The 18,749-nt window shown below is 46.2% G+C and overlaps 5 protein-coding genes across 7 annotated transcripts; 2 read left to right on the top strand and 3 right to left on the bottom strand.

Moving 5' to 3' along the window:
- The first annotated feature begins 282 nt into the window (after positions 1-282).
- LOC6598634 (transmembrane protease serine 7) lies at positions 283-1,731 on the top strand. Its single transcript, XM_002023810.2, has 4 exons — positions 283-394; positions 465-654; positions 717-1,397; positions 1,462-1,731. Exons 1-4 carry the CDS (start codon positions 283-285, stop codon positions 1,715-1,717), a joined length of 1,239 nt encoding a protein of 412 aa, XP_002023846.1. The 3' UTR covers positions 1,718-1,731.
- Positions 1,732-1,749: 18 nt separating this feature from the next.
- On the bottom strand, positions 1,750-8,971 carry LOC6598633 (lysosome membrane protein 2). Its single transcript, XM_002023809.2, has 7 exons — positions 8,269-8,971; positions 3,860-3,951; positions 3,280-3,792; positions 3,045-3,205; positions 2,706-2,986; positions 2,521-2,639; positions 1,750-2,450 (listed from the first exon to the last, which is right to left on the bottom strand). Exons 1-7 carry the CDS (start codon positions 8,303-8,305, stop codon positions 1,983-1,985), a joined length of 1,671 nt encoding a protein of 556 aa, XP_002023845.1. The 5' UTR covers positions 8,306-8,971; the 3' UTR covers positions 1,750-1,982.
- A 4,278-nt stretch (positions 8,972-13,249) lies between these two features.
- Positions 13,250-14,576, top strand: LOC6598632 (neuropeptide F). 2 transcript variants are annotated; one of them, XM_026994902.1, is made up of 3 exons: positions 13,250-13,348; positions 13,987-14,273; positions 14,317-14,576. In XM_026994902.1, exons 2-3 carry the CDS (start codon positions 13,998-14,000, stop codon positions 14,326-14,328), a joined length of 288 nt encoding a protein of 95 aa, XP_026850703.1. In that variant the 5' UTR covers positions 13,250-13,348; positions 13,987-13,997; the 3' UTR covers positions 14,329-14,576. The 2 variants fall into 2 exon arrangements, with proteins under 2 accessions (XP_026850703.1, XP_002023844.1); XM_002023808.2 differs by having other exon boundaries at positions 14,343-14,571.
- A 71-nt stretch (positions 14,577-14,647) lies between these two features.
- Positions 14,648-16,684, bottom strand: LOC6598631 (synaptic vesicle glycoprotein 2C). Of its 2 annotated transcripts, none has more exons than XM_002023807.2 (6): positions 16,603-16,684; positions 16,225-16,549; positions 15,630-16,166; positions 15,424-15,568; positions 14,966-15,371; positions 14,648-14,908 (listed from the first exon to the last, which is right to left on the bottom strand). In XM_002023807.2, the coding sequence occupies exons 1-6, from the start codon at positions 16,646-16,648 to the stop codon at positions 14,874-14,876; spliced, it is 1,494 nt and encodes a 497-aa protein (XP_002023843.1). In that variant the 5' UTR covers positions 16,649-16,684; the 3' UTR covers positions 14,648-14,873. The 2 variants fall into 2 exon arrangements, with proteins under 2 accessions (XP_002023843.1, XP_026843616.1); XM_026987815.1 differs by having other exon boundaries at positions 16,225-16,537.
- An 11-nt stretch (positions 16,685-16,695) lies between these two features.
- On the bottom strand, positions 16,696-17,647 carry LOC6598630 (ATP synthase mitochondrial F1 complex assembly factor 1). The gene is made up of 2 exons (XM_002023806.2): positions 17,397-17,647; positions 16,696-17,344 (listed from the first exon to the last, which is right to left on the bottom strand). The coding sequence occupies exons 1-2, from the start codon at positions 17,636-17,638 to the stop codon at positions 16,753-16,755; spliced, it is 834 nt and encodes a 277-aa protein (XP_002023842.1). The 5' UTR covers positions 17,639-17,647; the 3' UTR covers positions 16,696-16,752.
- Positions 17,648-18,749: the final 1,102 nt, after the last annotated feature.

The raw sequence follows: 18,749 nt of genomic DNA, 5'->3' as shown, positions 1-18,749 counted from the left end.
TTATAAAGAAGCCAGTCGAAGTCAACCTCTCGTGGCACCCCCTGAACCTGAACCCGCCACCCTCAGCTCTGCTCTGCTCTGCTCTGCTCCGCTCAGCTCATTTGACTGCGAGCGTGAAAGTGAAAAGCATCTGGACAGTCGACAGTCGACACCAGCAGCATCATCAGGATACAGAAAGACTCAAGACAAAGACAAAGACATCTGGCTGCTGCTGAGGGTCAGTCATGCGGACGATGAGCAGCTGAGGCAGCTGCCCCGAGGAGCAGGCAGCGACCGACCAAGATGAAGCAATCACAGCAATCGTCACCGCCTCGAACGCTGGCGAACGCCCTGGCCCTGGCCTTGCTGCTGCTGCTGCTGCTGTTCCCCAGCAGCTCCCGGCAGTTCGAGACAGGTAAGTCCGGTACGCCATCGGAGTACGGAAAACTTTAAGCCTCCGTTTCCTTCCACTTCCACTTCCATAGACTGCGGCTGTCGTCCGTCGTCGCGGCGAGGACCTCGGATCATTTCTGGTGCGACGACGAACGAAGGCCAGTTTCCCTGGCAGGCATCGCTGGAGCTACTGCATCCGTCACTGGGCTTCCTGGGGCACTGGTGCGGAGCCGTTCTCATCCATCAGTACTGGATACTGTCTGCCGCCCATTGCGTGCACAAGTAAGTAGGATGGTACAAGCCGTCCGCTCGTAGGTGCTAATCTGATGCTGATTCCTCCTCAGCGATCTCTTTAACCTTCCCATTCCTCCGCTGTGGACCGTGGTTCTGGGCGAGCACGATCGGGATGTGGAGTCGGGCAATGAGCAGCGCATACCCGTCGAGAAGATTGTGATGCATCATCGCTATCACAACTTTCGGCACGACGTGGTGCTCATGAAGCTCTCCAAGCCGGCAGATCTCGCTCGGGCCTCCAACATTCGACGCATTTGTCTGCCCTTCATGCTGACCGAGTCGCAGGATGATTCGGCTCTGACCGCCCCAGCCACAACGTCAGAGGATGTGCTTAGCCAGCAGCTGGAGCTGGAGGATGTGCCCGAGAAGATAGATAACTTTCTGCGCAGCGTCCAGAGTCGACGGCGCTACCGGAATGTGACTTCCCCCAGCATGAGGGAGCTCATGAACATGAAGATCCTAAGTCGGATGCGCCAGGCTCTTGCACAGCGCTCCTCCCCGCGCAGCCTGAAGCGCACGCGACGGCGCAACGACAAGCTGATGAAGCTGGACCCAAGGCCTATTGGAGACTCTGTTGAACAGAAATATCTCAAGCCGAACGGCGGGGACAGCGACCCGCGCGAGATGGCCTTCGTTGACTGTGTGGCCACCGGCTGGGGCAAGGCCAACATCAGTGGTGATTTGTCCAGCCAGCTGCTGAAGACGCAAGTTCCTTTACACCAGAATGGCAGGTGAGTTGTTGAGCCTCCTCCTACTGGATGATGGGTCACCACTTATGCAATACGACACTTCCAGGTGCAAAGATGCCTACGGCAGCTTTGTTAACATCCATGGCGGCCATCTGTGCGCCGGCAAGCTGAACGGTGAGGGTGGTACTTGTGTTGGCGACTCCGGTGGACCGCTGCAGTGTCGCCTCAGCCACAATGGACCCTGGATATTGGTCGGGGTCACCTCTTTTGGGTCGGGCTGTGCCCTGGAGGGCTTCCCGGATGTTTACACTCGCACATCGTTCTACATGAAGTGGATAGAAGACACAATTGCCTCTCATTAACCGATCAAAAGGATAAATCACCGATCAACGACTACATAGCTATCGACCTGTATTTATCGAGAGGACAACTCAACTGTACATTGCATACGCTACAAGTAACTGTACCCCTAGCGTTATCGTTATCGTTAACTATTACGTAAGCATAGAATGTTCCCTAAGTTGTTTCCAATTAGCACAAATAATTTACACCGAATCTTAACTCATAATATCACAGTGGGCGTCCCAAGTTTCGCCTTGGATCATCCCTTCTTGAGTTCTAGAAAGCCTAAGCGTCTGGCAAATTGGGCTTAATACTACTGCCGCTGGACAGCAGATGCTGCTCCTCCTGCTCCTGCGCCATCTGCAGCGACGCCACAACCGAGGATTGGCGGAGTGTCGCCACCGCTAGAGTCAGACTTCCAGGCCGACCTCCCTTCTCGGCCTGCTCCACCTTCAGGAACTGCTGCTGGTGGACTGAGGGCCAGAAGCAAACCATTAGAGCCGAACACAATTGGTAAACGCCGGCCAGCAGCATTCCCAGGGCGGCGGTCCACTGGAGCAGATGGAAGCCCCATTTGATTCCATGAATGAGCATCCGCAGGCTGAAGGAGAGCACATCGATGTTGAGATCGACCCATAGCAGCGGCAGCACCATATCCTCGAAGGGTTCCATTAGGCTGTTGAAGTTCACTTTACCCACCACCTGATTGGCCTGCAGTCGCAGATGTGTGCCCTGCATGGGAGCTCCCAGTTGCTGGAATGGAAGGAAGGGAAAATGGTTGCAGTCAGACGGCGCAGAAAGAAAGGTTCTCTATGACACTTACTGGTTGCACCACGAAGACAGAGCTGAAGCGGGACTCGTCCGGTTGGAGACCCTCGAATGGTTCCAGAAGGCTAGGATCGCCATGCATGAAATGAGGATAGGTGATGGCCAGTGGAATGTCTAGGCAAGAGAGAGACAAGAGAGTTGTAATCGAAGTAGCTTACATCCATTAGTATGAGTGCTTACTGTAGTAGCAAGGCGAGACGCTGCCGACGCCCTTCTTTAGGCAGCGATTGTTCTTGCAGAAGCACGAGGAATTTGGGTTTCCCAGCTCACTGTCGAAGACATCCGGCTCCATCACAAACTCGTACCCATCGATGCCGTTGTACGTCCGGGTGCTATTGAACTTCAGCGGCAGCTTACGGCAGAAGGTTCGGCGATACAGATAGAAGGCGTCCTTCTCGTTTATATCACGCGGGAAGAGAGTGGCATCGTGGCTGCCCCAAATGCGATTGCACATCGTCCCACTGCCAAAAGATATAGTTATAGTTCGTTTCTATATGGATCTATGGACATGGCACTCACTTGGTCTGCTCATCGTACTCCCAGCGCGTGAATCCGCGTTCTCCATTGATGCTGTCCAGCGTATAGCCACGCGGAGAGCCGGGTAGCTTAACGCCATATTTATCCTTGAGCTCTGGCAAATTCATATTGACCACATTGCTCTCGTTTCCCTCACGGAAAAGCTGAAAAACACAACACAAACAGATACAGAAATCAGTTTCCCTGTGAGAAAGCTATAGGAGGACGGGATATTGACCTTTTCCATGATGCCGAAGCTGGCGAAATCAATCCAACTGGGGACAAACTTGGCAGCCAGCTCGACCAAATGATCTTCGTAGCCCCACATGTACTCGTGGACACTCATCTCCAGCATAGGTTGAGCGTTCAGACGCTTGGCAACAGCACTTAACCCGAGCGAGGCAAACACCGAGAGGCTGGAGGCCAGGGTGGTCACTCCCATCAAGGGAATGTTGGGTGCTCGAATGTGATCGACCTTCGGATCGCCCACGGATCGCTCCGGCACAAAGATGTACTCACGTCGCGGCGAATAGGATATCGTGTTGTTGGCCTCGTTCAGGGTTATGTTGTGGTTCGTGAGCACCTCCTTGTACACATATGGGCCGACCTCATCGAGCTTCAGCTTGGTGTCGATGCCGTCCGTGAAGGCGTCCACATTGGTATAGTTGAACATGTAGACATTGATGTACACATCGATGGGGGGATCGAGCCACAAAAGGTAGAGCAAACTGCCGGGCTTCAGGTTCAATTGCTGCGTAGCGTATTAGGCCATGATTAGTCAGGATATTAGTAGTGAGCAGTAGTACCACGAGACTCACCACATCCAAGATACTCTGCACCGGGTCCGATACCAGAATGAGCGACCCAAAGAACAACAGGGTCATTCCGAGTGCAGCACATCGCAGCAGCTCTGCAATAAATTAGATCAGCAGGTGAGTTATAGTTGAACGAGTAGTCATGCAACAGCGGTTGAAGTGCAACTGGTTTGCCTTTGCCACAGTTCCAGTTCCAGTTCGGCGATACGTATCGCGTGCGCCTGTCCATCATGCTATTGACCTTCACCGAGGCTGCATTTCGGGGCAAAGATCTGCGACCTACCTCAATGGCAGGAGCAAGAGCAGGAACCAAAACACAGGCAAAACAATGACGCAGCCAGACGATGACGATGCCCGAAAATCGATGGACGGTTCAATGAACGTTCTTCGATTAAATAGTTCCAGGAAAAGAGGAATGGGAAGGGACAACTACTTGACTGGTTGTTTATTCCTATAGGAAAAGCCTCGAAAGCGGGTTTCTTTGGCCTTGTTTAGAATATTAAAAGCACGGAAGAGGGGAAGACGGGCAAGGCAAGGCGATCCGATCAGATCGCAACATATCAATCTATGCTGCACATATTTCAGATTTCATATTAACTTCAAGTGAAATCACTCACTTTACGACTTTACGACTTTACGAACTCGTTATTCTCGGCTTCAAAGCGTGTCACCTTCCTTAAAGATTATTGTCTTTGCACACTTGATACTTATTTCACTTCCGCACTCGAGCCGTGCCCTGGCCTGGCATCCAGTCTGGGCCTAATCCAGACTATGGTCACACCCCACCAACACTCACTACTCATCACTACTCATGTGGCCGATTTCCAGCGATCATGGCCGTTTGTTCGTTCATTGAAGATCACTTTCGGTGGCCTGCGTGCGTTCATTAATCAAATGCGAAATCTTAGCCCATATATCAGAGAAACGAACATGAATTGTTGCCCAAATAATAGACATTTCTAATGAAATAGGAACGGAAACCAGGCACCTGCCAAGATCAATGAACTGGCTAACTGGCTAACTGGCTAACAAGCCCCTAGCTAAATTCCAAATAGCACAATCTCCACGGAGAGACTTGGGAGACTGATACTGAGAGGCAAACAGCATAAACACATTAACAATTTTGCTTTGGTGTCAACTTTGGTGTCAGAAATAGGTTCAAGATTTCACAATCAAAACAAACCGCGATGCGACATGGCGACCGACCGCCTCAAAGGTTCGAATAAAACCAGTAATACATTTAAATAAAATATTTTGCGATTTCGTTGAGAGAGGAAACATAGGCTCTATGCCTCTCATACATATCCTTGCCTTGAGCGTGACAGCAGAAATTTCCGATATCAATGGCCACATCCATAAATTAAGCCGCAGACAAAGAGTCGCAAATTATTCTGGTGCAATGGAAAGACCAAAGCCAAAAACCAAAAAAAGCAAAACCCCAACAAATCTCCATTGATAGATAGATAAATGCGAAGAGTGTGGCATTATGCAACAATTGCATTGCCAAAGCAGTGGCCAAAGCCGAAGCGACGATGACAATTTGAAAGATTGTCGAACACGAGACCTAACCACATCAACATCAACATCAGCATCATCAGCTCAGCTCAGCTCGGCTCGGCTCCGGCGTCACTATGGTATGAATGAAAGACGACGCTTGTCTTGATCGCACACCAGCGCCAGCTGATTTCAGTGTGCGCTCCGCTCTGAACTTGTTTCAGCCAACAGCAACAGCAGCAGCAGCAGCAGCAGCAGCAGCAGCAGCAGGGAGTGGGAAAAGCAGCAACAGCAAGCCTCGGCTCAATATCAGTCAGAGTGAGGCGCCATGAGGCATACCGTACAGATATATCAGTTACTAAGTATGAGCTGCTGCCGTCTGGCATTGCCTCTGCAGCGGTCTGAAGTTCAAGTTCGATGCAATTTGCCGGTTAGTATACAAATAAAAACCTGAAAATTAAAACTGTCTTGAAATGCACACAGACTTACGGACGGATGGATGGAGATTTTTGGGTTTTTTTTTTTGCTTTTGCTTTTGTCTGTTTTTGTTCCGATGTTGAGTCAAAGATCGGCGACGGACAGCGGAAGGGTCTGAGTATGACCCACAAATGTCAAGAATGAATATGTTTTGTTTCTGACAGATGGTCGCCGAACCGAACGTCAATGTGTTAGAGCCACCTTCAAGAGCGTGTGAGCCCGAGTGCTCACTTGCACGGGTGTGCGTGCGTGTCCGAGTCCGATTCCGAGTGTGTGACTTCCGTCAAACGACAATAAATTAGGCAAATATGCGCTAGCCGCCGGATCGAGTTCGAGTCGGGCCTAGTCGACTAGCCAGCCAGGCGAGATTCGCGCTCGTGTATCCACAAGATACGCTCGCTTCGCACTGGAGATTCATTCGACTGGTCTCTGGCTTGTGCCGATCGTTCCGTTGGTTTTGTTAGCTTTTTGCTCTGTCGTATGACGATGTTTGTTTGCCTGTTTGGCTGTGTTTAGCTAATGATTAATCCTGTAGTTGTTGCTATTTGCTTTTAATCATCACCAAAACCCGAAAAACCCAAAACCCTTAAATAGTCGCAGTCAAAGTCTCGCTGACAATTAGATGACTGCCAATAAGGAAAAGTAAATATGTAATATAAGCAGTTTTACAACTTCCCCAATCCGATCGCTCTCAGCCTGATCCGATTTGTACGATTTGTATACGGTACGCCTTTGAAACGGATAGTTGTACTCTATATACATACATACTCTATATCCATATTGTACATTGTTGCTGCTGGGGCTATAGCTCTAGCTGTTCGATGTGTGATGTTTTTGCCATTGTTAATGCTTGTACAATAGCTGTTATTTGCATTGTTAAGCGGGCATTGAGTTGTAGATTGTATTGATTTATTATGAGAGCTCTGGGTAAATTAGTTAATTTGTTCTTAGGAATTTCTAAGAGCAGTGCAAGTGCAAGTCATGCCCCACGTCCCATCCCATCCCGGCCCGGTCAGAAAGTTGAATGATTTCAAGGGATCGACTTTGTGATCGTCTGATGCCTGGCCTGGTATTGGTCTGGAAATATGTGTACTTACAATACAATGTGATCATATTATCAGGTCAATCTCGCTGGGCAATGGCAATCATCGCCGCGGTTCACCTTCAGTTTTCCCACCGTGTTTATGTTGATTGAAATCATCGAACTTCATGGTAAGGTAATACGTGACATTTTCAGTCACAACCGATTTCATTTCAAATCTTAATTTATTCAAACTTAATTGCATTACCGTCCAGATAGATCCGTTAATACACATACACGTACGGATGAAGACTAAACTTTGGAATCAGTTTATTTTCAATGCCTTTGCCTAAACGGTTTAGCATCTACGTACAAGTATAAGTACAAGTACAAGTGCAAGTATATGACAGCTATTATAAACGGACTATCGTATAATGAATATGAATTAAGCCTATATAATCGTACAATATGAGATTGAATGGTCTCTGGTCTCTGGTCTGCTCTGGTCTGGTCTGGTCAACAATGTGTACCAGTAGAACCCTATGGTACGCCCTTGGTGGCTCGAAGCTTCATTCATTGGTTGTTGTCATGCAAATTGGAAGCTTTGATTTGCCCTTTTTTCTGGCTTTGATATTAAGCTATTAGCCTTGGCCGAGAAGAGAACTATTGTTGTATTGGGAAGCTGTGACAAACAATAGCCCTAGAAAGCAATAATTAATACAATTTACGTTTGTTTGTTTTAAAGCAATTAATTAATTCACAGATTCTATTTTTGGCTAATCTGAATGCAAAACATTCTCGGCTCGGACTTTAGCCTGCTCGTTATAACAAAGCTGGAGCTGGCCCGCCCATCCCGCCAATCGAACATAAATTCAAATAAATATTTGAGCGTGTGCCAGCTGTCAAATAATTTGGTCAACGGACCTGCCACACTACATGTGCACATTTCTATGTATGTGTGTACAATTTACATTAGAACTATCTCAGAAGGTGCTAATAAATCGTTACCCCCTGGGAATATGGGAATCTGGGAATCTGGATATCTACTTGAGAGTACTTGAGTGAGATTGCTAGACATTTCAAACACTTGAGAGATCTGCTTGATTAGCATGCACAGACGTTTAAAACTTTGCACAATCCGTACTACATTTTAGTTTCAGTTTCAGTTTTAGCAATCTAAGCAATTTGAGCAGTTTTGTGCAAGATTTTGTTCGCTTTTTGCTGACGTTTTTACGATCGCGTGGGGGCTGGCTTGCTGGCTGCTGGCTGCTTGCTGCTTGCTGCTCCCTTGGTTGGTTAAAAGGCGGTTCGAATTGTTAGCTTTTATGGGTCTTTGGCTTTGACCAATGTGGACAACGGTCGCATGGCTTAATTAAGACCGTCGAGAGCCGTCGTTTTGGCTATTTTGGGTTATACTCACTTGCATTGCGCTGGTTTTTGTTGGTAAATAGTTTCATTTCAGCACTTTGAAAATGTGTCTCTGACCGACCGGATTTATGTTACTTTTCTTATACTGATTGCACTTGATGGAAAGGAAAGGAACGGCTTTGCTTTGCTTTGGATCGGGCGGGGGGCGGTTTCGGTATGGATATCGCAACCGCTTGGAAATTGATTGGTTATTTACTGATTTATGACGAAAATCAATTAATCTTTGTGTTATTATTTATGGCCGCAAATTAAACTATTAACAGGTCTGCCGATCCAGCTTTTTGATTGAGATTGATTCAGATTAAAATTCCGATTCCTATGCCGTTACCGATCAGGGGGATCAATTTGCATGGCCCCTGCAGCGTATTAATTTGTTCTGATTTTCATATATCATAAAAATAATAGTTGAATTTAACAACTAGGCGGCTCTGTGCATTAAACGGCAGTAAACTTGTCGTTATACAAAATTAATTATTCCTGGCTATTTTCCACTTGACTTCACTGCACATCGAATGTCCCGATCCGATCTGATCTGATCCGTTTTGTTCCGTTTCGGATCCCGTCTAAGCTGATACTTTATTCTTTCTACGAGGGTTAGAATGATCCGTTGCTAGGCTTTCGCTGTCGCTGTCGCTGTTGTTAAGTTGTGATGTGTTTTGTTTTGAATCGACTGTCACGCACTTCCTATTCCCACAGATTTTGACAACTTAATGCGGCGATCTAGACTGCAGTGGGGACCTTTATATGGACTATTGGGCCGAGCGGAGCAGAGCTCGGATCGACCCCAGCCCGAACGAGACCGAGACCGAGCCCCGACCGAGTGTCTAGCAGCGAGCATCTCGTTCCAAAGCGCGAAAATCTTTCTGTGAACCGGTCCCCATTCAAGCCTCTGCTCGGGCCCGAGCTCGAGCTCGGCTCTGTCCCAGGTACTACGCGTACACTATCACTAGCGGAGGAACACGCGAATACGGGTACTACACACAAAAACATCGGAGGAACATTAAGTCTACATGTCTGTGGTAAGAACCCCCTAACTGAGGTATTATCTCCGGCACGCCCCTTACACAGGGGGGGGGGTGCTACTGGGGGTCCGACGACTTGAGTTAGTTAGAATGATTCTGGCCAGAGGGTTAGGTGGGTTCGGCGTTGCTTTTCGAGATCGCTTTAGCTTCGCAAATTGTTTTTTCATATATTTAATGGCCACAAATGACTCTATTTAATCTCTGGCAGAACTCGAGCTATATGTACAGTGAACACGCACACGTGCCCGTGCCCGTGCCCGTGCCCTTTTCCAGTATAAATATGCATGAAGTTTTGCCCGCAATTAAAAGCCACTTCTTGACGCAATTACATCCAGTTCTGATTCTTAGCAGATAATAACGATTAGCTATTAACTGGCTGTTCTGATAATTAGCCATCCGCTATGTAGTTTGATACTAATTGATGGTGTGCAGGGCACTAGGTCCCCGATCGCATTCGATCACCCGATCAACCGATCAGCCGATCAGCCCACTACTAAGAACAGTTAACAAATCTGGAGACAGTAAATCTAATAATAGTGTCTACTTACTGTTTTCCAGTTGTCTCGTTAGTGGCTGACCTATTTCCCTTGGACATAATATACCCAGAGACACTATAGGAGGAACCTTTGAGCGATCGATGCGGTCCGATCCCTTGCAGCCACGTGATGCCTGATGCGTGCTGCGTTCTGTTTCCTCTAACGAGTTCCCAGTGCTCTCTCTCCGTCTCTCTCTCTCTCTCTTTGTGCTTATAAACGATTATGAACATTTGTCTGAGAATTGCCATTTTCTTTTTATTGCCCCGTATTACCCGGAATTGCCTGGGGTTCTGGGGCTATGTCTGGACTCTTGGCACAGCGTCACCAGCTCAGCTCGTATGATCCCGAATGTGCTCGGTTCACTACACTAACTATCACTTGACATGCATGTCGCCATTATCCCATGTTTTGCTGTTGCTCCCTGGATAATTGTTGTTGTTTGTTTGTTTATAGCAGCTCGTGCCGCAATTATGGCTAACCACAAAGTCCCCCTTCCGTCTAGACACTGTTTATGCTTTCCTAGAAACTTCCATATCGCCATTACAAAAGCTAGCCCAGAACGGTGCGGTGTGTCCTGGCTAAGCTAAAAGCTTTCCCATAAGAAGCTTTCCTAAATTTCAAACCGCTAATAGATGGCAAAACAATACATACTAATTTTTTTAGTTCATTGATTCGGAAAAGTACAATAAATGGGGGACATTCGTATATCTATCACTCCTTTCCAAGCCTTTAGAATGCAAAGAAGAACCCTATCTATCGTAAAGTTTTTTGAAACCCGTTGAAATATAGTTTCACACCCGAAAACCAATGATCTAACAAGTTTCTATGAATTTAAACAAAGCTAAATATTGGTTTTTGCAGTACGACACATATGTTTTTTTGACGTATATGAACAAACCTTTAAACCCTCTCTCCCAGTCGGAAAGTGGAAAAGTTCACTGTAAATACCAAGAATCTGACTAACTTGTCGGATATAGAACAATATTTGCATGATATAGAAAACCAAACACAAACAGGCGAATGGGCAAATATACGCAAATGTTGTTATTTAGCCGTGAAATTTTGAGGTACAATTATCATTTGGTTGCAAATAAGGTCTACGATTGTCTAGTAGGTAACCTCTGCCCAATTAGCTGACATCCCCAAGGCGAGGAAAGCCCCCAAAAAGTTTGTTGCAGGAACCAACAACGGAATGTTCACGAAGCTGCTCAGTGAACGAAATTGTACACACGAGGAGACAAGTTTAAACCTATCCGACCAGAGTCTCCAACTATTTCGCATACATTAAACGCTCAATTAAGCTAAGTAGTTTTTTAACGAGCTGCAGGGGGCAGCGGATCATCCCAGAATCCCCAGAAGCACGCTGGATTATTAACATCTATCTACATCTACGTCTACACAAACGGAGGAAAATGGTTCTGTTCTCTAAAATTCTCAGAGTTTTGCTGAAAATTGGGGATTGGCATGCAAATACCATATATTATGTCCCCAACCAGAAATGGCTGGCCCATGGCCATGGGTACGGGGATCCCCAGACATCTGACATGCAAGCTGCCCTCATATCTAAAATTATAACAGTATCTGACTAAACAAAAACGAGGCACTTTCGAGTAATTGCACCGCCGGACTCTTAGCCTTTGCATTGTCTTGACAGGTTTTGATGACGTTGCCGCTTTAGCACATGAAAGGTGACAAAAGCGAAGCCGAATCGTAGTCCGCAGAGAACAATGAGATGCATACACGCTGCAAGAGACCTACCGCGCCCAGCAGCAAGCAGCTCTCAATGCGGAACTACGAGCCACTGACATCCTTGAACCAGATCGACCGCTCTTTTGCTGGGGGCTTCCCAGACTAGACTGCCTACAAAAACCCAGAAAGTGACTCTGGACCTTGATTGCTCTTTGTGCGCTGCCCGAGTAAACTTACATCTAAATGTTGTACGGGCGACAAGGTAAGCATATGGAAAGTACGATCGAAAGCTGACCTACTCGTATGTATCAGACTGACCTGCAATGTACAGGCTTTAATAGATCATAGTGGCTCCAATTATTAAGGCGGGAAGGGAAGGGAAGGGGCAATCAATGGCAATCAGCAGCGGTTAATGGAACTGGAACTGGAGCTAAACTCTCAGACGAACAATGAGGAACCAACAATGTTGGATGGCAATTAGATTTAAATATGAAAAGCTACCGCTCAACGCAAATGAATATCTAACAAGTTTAATTTGTACGATATTCTCAACAGCAACAGCAACAACAGCGACAGCCACAACATTAATAGGTATCCATCCAGCGTAGGCTAGGCCAGAGAACAGCGACGATGACAAAAAACAACAGCAAAGTAAACGCTAGAGTGATAATTAGCTAGAACGTTTATAACAAATATTATGTTAATAACATAACCATATACCCACAGAAGAAGTGGTCGCCGTGACGTCACATCGTACACGCCATGTAGCGAGTGAGAACCGCATTACGTATACGCACCCGCACTCGAACACGGGGAAGTGCTATTGAAATTGCCTCACCGTATTGACCCCAAGTTAAACGGCAAAGCAAAGTCGAGCAGTTGATGTAATGCCATGCCCGATGGCGTCGCGCCGCGTATCGCAATTAGCGTCGCCAACTAAGCCAACAGTTATTAAACAATAATCAAAATATTATAATTAATGATAGGGTTGCCAACCGGCAGGGAACCAGAGGCGACCGACCCATTGGCATTTCGATGGCCCAGGAAGGAGGACTGGCCGGCAGCCGGTTCCCATAAATCAATTCAACGAGTAGTATGCACCATTCAGGTGGCGCAGCAGGCGCTAATCCTTCTTATCGAAAATTTGTCATTTATTCATTTATGCGTAATTCTCTATCTGCGGCTCTGGATATCTCGTTAGCCAACTGTCATTATTTGTTAGCGCTCAACAATCTCCGTCGACAATTTCCAAGCGCCTGTGCTCCCCATGCCCATCCCCATCCCCATCCCCATCCAGCCAGCCCCCTTTCCTGACCCTGCTCGCTGGCATTCTCATTCTCATTCCCATTCTAATTTCCATTTCCATTCCAAAACAAAAAGCGAATCCCATTCGCATGCTACCACTCCCACTGCCAATGTCAGACGCTTTTCCGTTCCAGCTGCTGCAAAACTTGAAACACAGGAGCAGAGCAGCCACATAATTATATTGCATATGAAAATATTTTAGAGGCTTCGCGCGGTGTTCGGTTCGCTCCGTCCGCCAATTTCCGCTCGTTCCGCATTTGTTCGCTGCGATGTGGTGGGCGGCCCGGCTATGATAAGGCCAAGCGCGTATACTCGTATCCTTCTGCATCATGGCACGCTTCGGCCCCTATAAATACCTGTTGCCAATGTCTTTTGGCCAACATTTATTCACGACTGCGTCCGCTGTTTACACACTTCGGTGACGGTGACCAATTGCATTGTGCTCTCCCTGTGTGTGCTGTGATTCCAGATCACATCCATTTGTAAAATACTCAACTGTAGCAGTGGTAATCTTGAACGGGTAAGGATGGTTATCACATGTAGTTACAAAAGCCTTGTGTACTCAAAACTTAAGCTTAAGTTCTCGAGAGTTCATTTGGACGATTAAAAGTGTCTATTTTAAGACAAAAAACTAATCTTTGTTCTCGGAATAAGTCGAGAAAGCTGTATCAAAAAGTTATGTATGACTTTTCTCAGGCAGTAGAGTTCTGATTCGTAATTGCATCGTTTCACATAGGTCAGAGTGACCTTAAGTAGAAGCTAACTGCTATATAATGGTTGTAATTATTAGTTATATATAACGAGGCTCTGGATGGGAAAAGTACGAGCAGCAACTTGCGTCAGAGTACCGCCACAACCAAATCATTGAAAACGGTCGTCAGCAAAAGCAGAGGACAGCCCGTTCGCCCATTTAGCCCGCTCACCCCATGACTCTAGCCATAAATTATCATACGAGAATGCCAGTTATTAAATCTGGCCCTACGAAGACCCAACCCCAACCCAACCCAAATGGCTGAGTAACAAGCCGCAATATATGGCCAGAGATGTCAATTAGCTCACACTTGATAATGTAATTTATCCTTGGGTTTCAATAGATTAGCAATACCCTTACCTCATACTAACCCAACCCTTTCTTTTCCGTTTTTCGATGTTCCCCAGCAATTTGCATCATGTCCAATACAATGCGTTGCATTCTGATTGTCTGCGTGGCACTTACACTGATCGCCGCCGGCTGCAATGTGGAGGCATCCAATTCGAGACCACCACGGAAGAATGACGTCAATACCATGGCGGATGCGTACAAGTTCTTGCAGGATCTGGACACCTACTATGGCGACAGGGCACGAGTTCGGTTCGGCAAGCGGGGGGGTCCACTGATGGAAATGCTGCGGAATCGGGAGCTGGAGAACAATATGGCCAAAAGCATCAACAGCGGCGGGGAGTTGGTAAGAATAGGAAGGGAACACACACGATTATGTATCAATATAGAAATCTGTTTAATCTCACTCTCACAGATCCGCGCCCTGGATGAGGAGGAGGTATTCTAAACCAAAATGCCGTGGACCATGACGACGATTAAAACTCATTTATTTGTTGTTATTCAATTAGTTATTATCGGGGCAATAGTTTAACGTGTTGAGAAATTAGATCTAGTTGCAGCTGCATATTTAATACTTACGGTTAGATATATCTTCCATCTAATCTTGATGTTAGTTAAATAAATGACATATATTAACTAACCAAAATATTCGCCTACTTACTCCAAACAAAAGAAATATAAACTGCAATGATGAATCGATTTGGTTTTCATTTGGTTTTCACAATCTGTAATCTCTATGGATCTACAAAGTTTTTCAATAAATTCAAGTATTAACACCATGAAGAAATGGTCAAGGCCCAACAATCAAGAAGGAAGGGGAAACAATTGTTCTCGAATTTATCGGAATAAAGCCGTTCACATTCCGTTGCCTACTTTTCGGGCCTTTCATAAGTGTATAATCTATTTTCTATTTTGATACATCTTGTCGTATGATGTTGCACATCGCTTACAATGGTAAAAATGATTCAAGGCTTGCGGCAACTGCAAAAAGTAAAACATAATTAGTTCGTGGACGCAGGATTCGAATCTGGCTCTTACACAGAGGCAGAATTGCCATTGCCAATAGAGTTATCTCGCAGTGCTTCTCAATAGACGATCCGACAATGGTCGCTCCCACGGCAGCGCCCCAACGGCACCACATAAGACTGATGCACAGAGCCTTGGCGCGTATGTAGGTGGGCACAAACTCCAGTAGGGCACCGCCCATCAGTGAAATTATCAAGCCCGGGAATGAAACTAGGAATATCAAGGAAAAGAGCTGAATGAAATGGTTGGATACGAATATTATGGCAAATCCGCAGGTGGAGGCAATGACGAGAGAGGTGACCAACAGGGCCTTTCGGGGCACATAGAAGAGCAACAGCCAGCATACGTTGTATAGAATAATGTAGGTAGCACCCAGAATGAGAGAATCGTTGAAGCTATGCAGGTCATCGTTGCAGACCTAAGGATGGGATTCGATAAACGATGAGCATAATGGAGAGCATAGTTCTAACGATATTTAAGTCCTCTTCGGATTCCTTCATTAGGCTAGGGATATTGTCGAATAGAAGGCTACAAAGTGTCATATGTTCCTTGGGTCCTATGCGCATATTTGCTCGATTCCGCATTGAAGTATACCAGATCCCCAATCCGTTGGCCCTGTAACAGAAAGGATGTATATCTGGAGTCTCAGTCTTGGCATTGACTACACTCCACTCACAGCAAGCCCATCACAAACATAACCGCACAGCCGCTCACGAAATACCAGACGTAGGGCTTCCGGAACAGTGGCATGGCATCATTGAGCATCGTTAATAGGATATTGTTGGCATTCTGCTGGCGCTTTACCTCCACTTTTTTCTGAAACTTGAGCATATTCGCGACTTGTTCGGGGTTGAGGGACCGGCCGGTGTTCTTTCTGCACACCCAGTCCATCACATCCATGCCCTTCTGGGTCTCACCAATCATGAACAGAAACTTGGGACTCTCTGGCATGCGAAGCAACAGGAAGAACGCAATCAATCCGGGCAATGTGAACATGCAGCCAAGTATACGCCAGGGCCGAACAGTTAGCCTCCCCGATATCACCAACTCGAAGTCCATATAGGTCTGTGCCTGAAATAATGTCCCCCACGCAGGGCTGTACAACATGGCGAAACCCGTGAACATGTACAAGTGGGTTACGGCGCGCGACATGATCTGCTTGTTGCAGAACTCGCTAAGATAGGTGACTGCCACAAAGCTAGGCCCGGCCACGCTGATTGCGTTGAAAATATTAGATGAAAGGTGCATGCTGCAGAACAAAAACCACTTACAATATTCCCGTCATGAAGCGCATTACATAGAAGCCAGAGAAGCTAACCATGAACATGGAAATGACCGAACAAATATTGCTCACCGAAATGGTGCGCAAGAGGATCCAACGGCGACCCATTTTATCGGTAATGTAGCCCCAGAAGTACGAGGAGCAAATTATACCCATAAAACCGGCCGCCAAAATCGAAGTAAGTTGCATGAGACTCATCCGCAGATCGCAGACCGCCGCCGGTCCAATAATTCCCATGCCCATTGTCTCCAGAATGGCCATCATCTGGAGCAGTCCCAGAGTCACAGTGGCAAACAGATGAACTTTGCCGAAGCCTGTGTGCCGGGGGCTCTTAGTTGTTCCGAGATGAAAATGAATTGACATTTACCAATCTGCTCCATAACGACGTCAAACTCGGACAGATGCTGATGCATACTGCTTCCTAGTCCAAGCCGAAATACGCCGTAAATTTACAGAGGGATAGACGTGCAGCTACCGTTTATTTATCGTATTTTTATTTTGACGAATTTGTCAGTGTCTATGCCAGCTGAATGTTTTCTACCTCCTTGATGAGATCCGTGTGCTTGAACTCATCGGGACGCTTGGTAAAGGTCTCCAGGAGCTTCATCTTGCTCTCGTCTGTCTTATAGTAGAACATCTGCAGCTCGTTCGCCAGGCACTGGGCCTCTTGAGCGGTCAGTACCTTAGTGTCGTATTCACCGCGCATCAGCACCACGCCCTTGTCCTGCACCTCAGTGTAATGAACCACTGTTAGGCACTCGGGGGCATTCTCGTGATGCACCTGGTAGGCCAGCAGTGGAGTGAAGTGAACCGTGTTGGCTGCAAACTGCAGCAAGAAAAACTCGAATCCCTCGCTGCGCGGCAATGGCAGCAGGAAAATTGGATGCTCCTTGGCGCGGCCCATCAAGGTTTCGTACTGAGCCTTGGTTAGGGTGGCTGCCAGCACATCCTTGGTCTTGTGGTACTCGATCCAGATCTGCGATAACTCCTCTGCGCTTTTGTCGGCCAGCAGTTCGAGCTTCATGATGTCCGACAGTTTCTTGTGTGGCAGCTCAGCCGCTTCTTGCTTGGCCAGCTCCTCTTTGGGGTTCAACAGCTCGGAATAAGTCCTGCAAATAGTGTTATTTATTGCAACTGCTTCCAGCCATGGTCGTTTCTTACCTGGCCTGGATTTGGCCATCCTTAATTGGATTCACGACGCGCTCAACACGATCCAGGAACTCCTCGGCAGACGTCTGCTGAATCTTGGCAATCTTTTCCGCATACTTCCAATAGTAGGGATTGCTTTCCTTCAGCTTCTCCACGGCTTCCTCGGTGGAGCGTAGTGAGCGCGACATGGCAATGCTCCGTTTTAGAGCTGGATGATTATTTTGAAGAACGCGAAACAATTTACGGCATGCCATTTCCGAGGAAACAAATTATACAACTTTGTGACAGCTGATTTATCGTTATCAAGTTATCGTTATTTATCAAGTTCTACTATACATATTCCTCGTTTTTGATCTTCCGTCGAATATTCCCAGCTATATAGAACATTTAGCCATGCCCACATAATTTTATCCGATTAATGAATCAATTTTCTACTGATTGACTACTTTTAAGTACTTTCTTTTATTGTATAGTGTAGAAAACAAGGTTTAAACAAAAAATTTAATAAGCAAAAAAGATATAAATGCAATCTATTGGAATAAATGATACACGTAAGTACGGTTTGTGAGCGAAAATTAAAAAAGCCTGCGTATGGAATTTCTATACCCTGTCTTCTTAAATATACCTTTTAAAAAATAGATTAATGAAATTTTTACAACTTTTGACGTTTACTCAATTTATTACATGGCAACTACACGGCAACTACAAGTTTGATACATATCAACGACATTTTTTCAGAGCATGGTAGAAAAACAGGGCAAGACGGTTCAGGAAATGAAACGCATGCCATGTAAAATATACCTTGAAGATTGTCCTCAAAACACACATGTGGGGTTCGTAGGAACCAATTTTCATTGCCTTTTTTACCTGTTGTCCAAACCCTCTTTCTATAGCCCATTCCAAATTGTGATCTCCCGACTCATGTCTTCGTTCCATGTATGAGCTGCAGTGTGGCCGTCTGACCCTTAAAATATACCAAAATAAACAGTTTTATTTTGAAAACATACCGACGTTTCCGACAAGTTCGTTGTATGAACTGCCGGATCTTGGCTACCATTTTCCGTCGGTAGGGCATCACTTGGCGGACTTTTTAAAAGTTGTCCCAGTCCCACCGAATCGAAAGGTGGGGAAAAAAGGATGAAAGTATAATTAGTTAAAAGTTAAAAATCTATTCAAATTTGAGTACCGAGAAGTGCGGAACACTGTTCACCGGAATCGGGCTAGAAAGATTTCTGGATTGAAGTTGCTCTGAAAATAACCATTGACCACATTGACGGGAAAAATTAGAAACTGTTATCATTATATTTTTTATCATTTGTCTCAACCGTTTAAAAATAGCAATAGTCCGCTTGCAACCTGTTGAAC

This window comes from Drosophila persimilis, unplaced genomic scaffold (genome assembly GCF_003286085.1).
Source record: "Drosophila persimilis strain 14011-0111.01,24,50 unplaced genomic scaffold, DperRS2 tig00000000-arrow-pilon, whole genome shotgun sequence".
NCBI classification, from domain to species: domain Eukaryota; kingdom Metazoa; phylum Arthropoda; class Insecta; order Diptera; family Drosophilidae; genus Drosophila; species Drosophila persimilis.
The sequence above is the reverse complement of the archived record's forward strand: the minus strand, read 5'-3'. Positions and strand labels throughout refer to the sequence as shown.